This window comes from Galeopterus variegatus, unplaced genomic scaffold (genome assembly GCF_000696425.1).
Source record: "Galeopterus variegatus unplaced genomic scaffold, G_variegatus-3.0.2 Scaffold1748, whole genome shotgun sequence".
Taxonomy (NCBI): Eukaryota; Metazoa; Chordata; class Mammalia; order Dermoptera; family Cynocephalidae; genus Galeopterus; species Galeopterus variegatus.
In genome coordinates, this window is record NW_007727859.1 from 131,873 (window position 1) to 138,653 (window position 6,781).

Here is a 6,781-nt window from a genome sequence, read left to right on the forward strand (position 1 = left end):
CAAGAGGGTGGGCCCTGGCCTGTACTTCAGGCCAGGGTGACTTGAGTCCCATGATGGAGCTAGTGTGACCCCAGCACCTTCCTCAGGATGTGGAGGCTGGGCAGGGGGCTGGGCCCAGAGTTGTGGCCATTTCCTGTGCCGAAGGAAGTCCTCTTGCCATTCCTGCTGCCCCGCTGCCACTCCCTGGGAACCCCTGTGTCCCTGAGGTATCAAGGCTCTAAGGGCCAGGGCATTGGGACCAGGCCTGTGGGTGCTTGGCTCCTCAGGGACCCTGGAGGAAGTGGAAGGGGCAGAGAGGAAGGTCTCTGGAGACAGGACGTCCTCCCTTTGTCAAGTGGGCAGGACCCAGACACCGGTGGCCCCATGGGTTTCCCGTCCCAGCCAAAATGAGTTGTCTGTCCACTTGGGTCAGGCCTTGGTAGGGACTCTCACACTGGGCCAGGCCAAAGCCAAGGTGTGTGAATGGGAATTGGGGGACCCTGGCAGCCCCAGGGTTGCCCAGTCTCCAGGACCCTCAGGGCCAAGGCCCAACAGCCCAGCCCCTGGCCTGGCCTAGCACTAAGGTGGGGAGGGGGCTGGAAACCTCAGCCCTAGGCAGATGAGGAAGTGGCCAGGAAAGCGGAAGCGGCTTTGATGGTCTCGGAGGGGGGCCGGAAGCCAACCCGGGTGGTGGAGGACCAGGCTAGGGGCCAGGTTCCTGTTTTCTCCCCAGGCCCCTCTGAGTAGCCCCCTCCTCCTTCAGGGTAGGAACTGCTGCCGCAACTTCGGCCTGCCGGCTGGGCACCAAACACCCGTGCCTGCCAATGCGGCCCGGCCCCCGGAGAGTCTGGCCCACAGAACACGCCCATGTGGGCCGGCGGTGTGGGGAGCCCTCGGCGGGGCATGGCCCCCGCGCCCACCGATGACCTCTTTGCCCGAAAGCTGCGCCAGCCAGCACGGCCCCCGCTGACACCACACACCTTCGAGCCGAGGCCAGCCCGTAGCCCGCTCCTGCGCAGTGGCAGTGATGCAGGAGAGGCCCGGCCCCCCACACCAGCCAGCCCCCGTGCCCGTGCCCACAGCCACGAGGAGACCAGCCGCCCCTCTCTGCCTTCCACCCGGCTCTTCACTGACCCGCTGGCACTGCTGGGGCTGCCAGCTGAGGAACCAGAGCCCACCTTCCCGCCAGTGCTTGAGCCCCGATGGTTTGCCCACTATGATGTGCAGAGCCTGCTCTTTGATTGGGCTCCAAGGCCACGGGGGACAGGGGGACGCACAGAGGTCAGCTCTGGGACCCTGGCTTCAGCTGAGGACCAGGCTACCAGCTCAGACCTGCTGCTTGGGGCGCCTGGCTTTGTGAGCGAGCTTGGGGGTGAGGGTGAGCTGGGCCTGGGTGGAACAGTGTCCCCACCTGTGCCCCCTGCCCTGCCCAATGCGGCTGTGTCCATCCTGGAAGAGCCACAGAACCGAACCTCAGCCTACAACCTGGAGCACGCAGACCTGGGTGCCGGCTACTACCGCAAGTACTTCTATGGCAAAGGTGAGGGGAAGGCAGTCCTTGACTGGGCAAGAGTGGGTTGAGGGCAGAGGTCCCTGTCATCTGCAGTGCACGCAGTAGGGCTCATGAACTATCCTTTTTCTGTAAAGTCTCTGGCCATAGAAAGAATCAGAAGCTACTAGGTCCACTTTTAACTACCTCCTTAAGGCCAGCCCCCGGTCCTCCCTGCCATCCACGGCATGCCCCTCTGCCTCTGTTTGGTTCATCCTCACAACCCTCCGAGCTGGGGAGAGATTTCCTTTCTGTATTTCTGTTGTGAATACTCAGGCCTGAAAGCCCTGCACCTGGGACGCTTGATCTCACCATTTCTGCGAAGAGACAACCCCAAGACATGGAAGGAAGAATATGGGCATAGCGGGCAGGGCCAGGGCAGGATCTAGGCCTGGGAGTAGGGAGGCATTGGCCTCCTGGTCTGGAGCAAGGTGTGATGTGGGTGGAGCCATGGGGGGCGGGACTTAGTCTAGGGTCTACACTGGGTGATGAGAAGGGGCCTAGGGCAGGACTTAGTGATGGGCATGGTCGAGCGAGGGTGGGGCTGTGGGACGGGGAACCGATCATCCACTGCCAGGTCTCCCCAGAACACCAGAACTTCTTCGGGATGGATGAGGTGCTGGGCCCGGTGGCAGTGAGCCTGCGGCGGGAGGAGAAGGAAGGCAGTGGAGGGGGCACCTTGCACAGCTACCGCATCATCGTGCGGACCACGCAGGTGGGCTGGGGTCATGGGGTCAGGCCGTGGGTTGCCTCCTCCACGGTCCGTATAGATCTTGAGCGCCTCTAACCTCCCTCCTCAGCTCCGGACCCTCCGCGGCACCATCTCAGAGGACGCGCTGCCGCCGGGTTCCCCGCGGGGCTTGTCCCCAAGGAAGCTTCTGGAGTCCGTGGCGCCGCGACTGAGCCCGATGTGCCTGCGCCTGGGCTCAGCCTCCCCCAAGGTGCCACGCACTCTGCTTACGCTGGATGAGCAAGTGGTGAGTGGCCTGTGAGTCCCCAGCCTTACGGCTAGATCCTGTCTGAACCTGGCCTGCCCAGCTCCCAACCCCCTAACCTTGACTCTGACCCTGGGCTGGGAGGTGACCCCAAGAGAGCTGGCTTTTCAGAGAGAAGGCATCAGAGGTCATCTGGAGCCTTGCTTCTCAAAGGAAGGTCTGTAGACCAGCAGCATCCACATCATCTGGGTTTGTTAGAAATGCAGATTCTGGGGCCCCACCCCTAGTGAATCAGAGTGTGCATTTTAAAAAGATCTGAAGATGACACATATGTACTTTACAGCCCTAAAAGCCCTGATCTGACTGTGCTGCTCCTGCAATTCCCTCATCATTCCTGGCCAATTTGCCTTGCGCCCCTGCTTGGTCTCCTCTCACTGTGGGGTGTTACTCCTTTCTGAAGCTGCCTGTTCCACTTCGAGACAGACAGGCCAGTTGGAAGTCCTTCCCTACCCTGTGCTGAAAGCTGCCCACTGGCCCTGATTCTCCTGCTCTGTATCATTCAATTCATCTGTTACTCAACAAACATTTCTCACATCTTCTTGGTGCCAGGCCCAAGACTGGATGCTTGGGACAGGTCCAGGCCAGGTGCTTTCTTTGAATAGCTCACAGCTGTGTGGGGGAGAAAGACCCACAGACAATTGAGGAAATATAGGAGCAGGATAACAGTGAGCGGGGAAAGTTGAGGGCTCTATGGGCACAAAGGAGTGCTGACAACCCTTCCTTGTCCAGGGTACAGGGTTTTACATCATGGTGGAAACGCAAGAGCTCAAGCCAGGATAAGTGAGTGTTTTCTGGGCACACAGGGTTGAACAGGGCTTTCTGGGCAGAATGAACAATTTGTGCAAAGGCTTAGAGACTGAAAGTATATCACATTTAGGAAGTTCAGTGTGGCTGGAGTTAGGCTTCTGGGGGAGGGGAAGGGGAGAGGCTTGCATTTGGCCCCAGGGGTACTAAGAAGCTGTGGAAAGATTCAGAGCAGATCTGAGAGGTACAGTGGCCGTCTGGCTGCAGCATGGGGACGAGACTGGAGGGGCAGGGAGGCCAAGCCAAAGGCTGTTGCAATTGTCCAAGCTAGACGTTGTGGTGATGATGGTGGAGGTGAAGAGAAGGTGACAGTCCAGGGGTGGTGTAGCCCTTGTGACTGACTGAAAGATGGGGAGTGTTGAGATTCCCGGCTTCTTGGCCCTTGGGAGTAGCACTTTTATGGAGAAAGGACAAGGTGGGAGAGTCACAGCAAGGAGGTGAGGTGCCGAGGTGCTGGAAGGACATCTAGGAACCTGGAATTTGGGAGAAGGGTCTGGGCTGGAGGCAGAGGTGGAGATGTCACCTCATGGAGGTGGCCACTGAGGGGGAGGAGCACGGGTGGAGAAGAGGCCCAGGCAGAAGAGGGTGGGGTCCCTGGGGCCTCAGGCAAGGTGAGGTTCCACTTGTCCCCAGTGCCAGCTGTGGCCAGGAGTGTTCCAGGGTGAGGCCATACCTGTGGGCTTGTAGGGAAGTTGGGGTGTAGAAGCTGGGGTAGAATTGGGGCTGCAGGGGGTTGGGAGGAATGAAATTGAAGCGGGGACTGTGAGTGTAGACAAGCTTAGCTATGAAGCAGGGAGGCAAGAGCTGGACGGGAACCCAGGGTTTTAATGGGGTTAGAGGAAAGGAGCCAGGAGCGGAGAGGGCAGAGAAACTGGAGCAGAGGTGGCGCATGGCTCAAGGCCTCCAGAGACTGGGCTGGGGGTTCCTCAGTTTCGAGGGAGGGTAGGACAATCTGGCCTTGAGATAAGGATGACAATGGGAACATTTATTGGCAGCAAGTGCACTGTGCATGGGGTCCTTTCTGTGAATTACCTCCTCGATTGTCACATGAGAACGAACTCCCTCTGATCCCTTCCCACCTGTGACCTCCTCCACCCTCCTGAGTACTAGGAGCAACACGACTGCCCCACTTGATAGGCCAGGACACAGAAGTGGCTCAGAGAGGGATGGTGCTCAGGGCCACAGAATCAGGCAGCTCACCCCTGGGCCAGTGTCCCGTCCGTTCACCACGATGTGGCAGGAGTGCAGCCGGTGGGGGACTGAGGCCTATGCCTTCTGCCTTCCCCTTCCCCGCTGTCCCCCCAGCTGAGTTTCCAGCGCAAGGTGGGCATCCTGTACTGCCGGGCAGGCCAGGGCTCCGAGGAGGAGATGTACAACAACCAGGAGGCGGGAGCGGCCTTCATGCAGTTCCTCACCCTGCTGGGTGACGTGGTGCGGCTCAAAGGCTTTGAGAGTTACCGGGCCCAGCTGGACACCAAAAGTGAGGCCCGGGGTGCTGGAGGGGTGGGGAAGACTCATGCTGAAGGGCAGACTTCTGTGGTGAGAGCCGCCTTTGTCATTCCTTTTTCCACATTGTCCTGGGGCTGGGAGCTGGAGAGTTCTCTGGGTAGGCTGTGGACCTGAATCAGGGCTGCAAAGGCCAAGCTGCCTTCATTCTGTCTCAACACCCTCATCCTTGACCTCCCTTCGCCCTGGTGGGGCTGTAGCCTGTTGGGGTAGTTAAGGCTGAGGTCCTTAGACCTCGTGGCTTGGGCACAGGCTGGTGACATGAAGGGGTTGTCCCCCTGCTGTTTAAGGCATGGAGGCTCCTGGGTGCAGTCAGGGATGGCAGGTTCAAGCCACTCACATTCCCTTTGCTCTCCTTCTGTGTCCCCAATTTCCTGGCCACAGCGGATTCCACGGGCACACATTCTGTCTACACGACGTACCGAGACCATGAGATCATGTTCCATGTGTCCACGATGCTGCCTTACACCCCTAATAACCAGCAGCAGGTGTGTGGGGGGCTTAGGATGGGGGTGGGGTGGCCAGGGGCTTCCAGGAAACCCTGGAGGGTGCTGCATAGGTGGCAATATTTGAACCTTGGCCTGAGCTCTGTTGACCCCTAACAACCCTCCCCTCTAGTGGCCCCTTCCCAAAGAGGAACAACCCAGGCCTTCTCCATGGGCAGGTGGGGAGCCACTGGTGCCCAGGCTTTGCCCTGCGTGAATGAGGAGAGGTTTGAGGAGGAGACAGGCGGTGCCCTCACATCCCCCACCATTTAACTCCCAGCTCCTGCGCAAGCGCCACATTGGCAACGATATTGTAACCATAGTATTCCAGGAGCCTGGCAGCAAGCCCTTCTGCCCCACGACCATCCGCTCGCACTTCCAGCACGTGTTCCTAGTGGTGCGCGTGCATGAACCCTGCACACCGCACACCTCCTACAGGTGGGTGCCCGGGTGGTCCCAGGTCTCCCATGGGCACGGTGTCCTGGATCCTCCCTACTCACTACCGCCTCCCTCCCCGCAGGGTGGCCGTGAGCCGCACCCAGGACACCCCAGCCTTTGGGCCAGCTCTGCCCCCGGGCGGAGGCCCCTTCCCTGCCAATGCCGACTTCCGGGCCTTCCTGCTGGCCAAGGCGCTCAATGGCGAGCAGGCGGCGGGCCACGCACGCCAGTTCCACGCCATGGCCACGCGTACGCGCCAGCAGTACCTGCAGGACCTGGCCACCAACGAGGTGACCACTACGTCGCTGGACTCGGCCTCGCGCTTCGGCCTGCCCTCCCTGGGCGGGAGGCGCCGGGCGCCTCCTCGGGGACCGGGCGCCGAGCTGCAGGCTGCGGGCTCGCTGGTGTGGGGAGTGCGCGTGGCGCCCGGGGCGCGGGTCGCGGCCGGCGCCGAGGCAGTCGGTCCTGACAGCGCCGAGGTGCCCTGCCTGCTGGGCATCTCGGCCGAGGCTCTTGTGCTGGTGGCGCCCCGCGACGGCCGCGTAGTCTTCAACTGTGCCTGCCGCGACGTGCTGGCCTGGACCTTCTCCGAGCAGCAGCTCGATCTGTACCACGGCCGCGGGGAGGCGATTACGCTGCGGCTCGACGGGCCCCCGGGCCAAGCCGTGGGCGAGGTCGTGGGGCGCCTGCAGGTGAGCCTGGGTGTGAAACGGGAGGCCTGGGGGTAAGGCTGGATGCCAGCACACAGGCCACCCGGGTCTCTCCGCGCGCCGGGGGCGGAGCCTGCTTTGGAACCCGCTGCCCCGGTGAAAGTCGAGGGGGACAAAGCCAGCCTGGAAGCTTGGCAAAGCTGGGAATGGGGGCCCTCTGGAAGCGACTGCTGGTCTTGGAGCCTCGCGTCCTCATCTGTCGGGTGGGCGCCGATGCTCTCTTTGCGGGGGCGGGCAGTTTGGAAAATTCTGAACGGCCTGGGGCGGGGCCGGGGGCCAGCGCTCGTGCGGCCCCGTCTCGGGAAGCCACGCTCG

General features: G+C 61.4%; 1 protein-coding gene across 1 annotated transcript in view; it reads left to right on the forward strand.

The window, feature by feature from the left end:
- The first annotated feature begins 757 nt into the window (after positions 1–757).
- The window catches only part of SIPA1 (signal-induced proliferation-associated 1), a 9,297-nt gene continuing 3,273 nt past the window's right edge, over positions 758–6,781 (forward strand). The window contains exons 1-7 of the mRNA XM_008578720.1: positions 758–1,519; positions 2,116–2,243; positions 2,329–2,505; positions 4,633–4,807; positions 5,218–5,321; positions 5,599–5,756; positions 5,839–6,448. Coding sequence (XP_008576942.1) covers positions 847–1,519; positions 2,116–2,243; positions 2,329–2,505; positions 4,633–4,807; positions 5,218–5,321; positions 5,599–5,756; positions 5,839–6,448 — 2,025 coding nt within the window. The 5' untranslated portion in view covers positions 758–846. The remainder of the gene's footprint in view (positions 1,520–2,115; positions 2,244–2,328; positions 2,506–4,632; positions 4,808–5,217; positions 5,322–5,598; positions 5,757–5,838; positions 6,449–6,781) is intronic.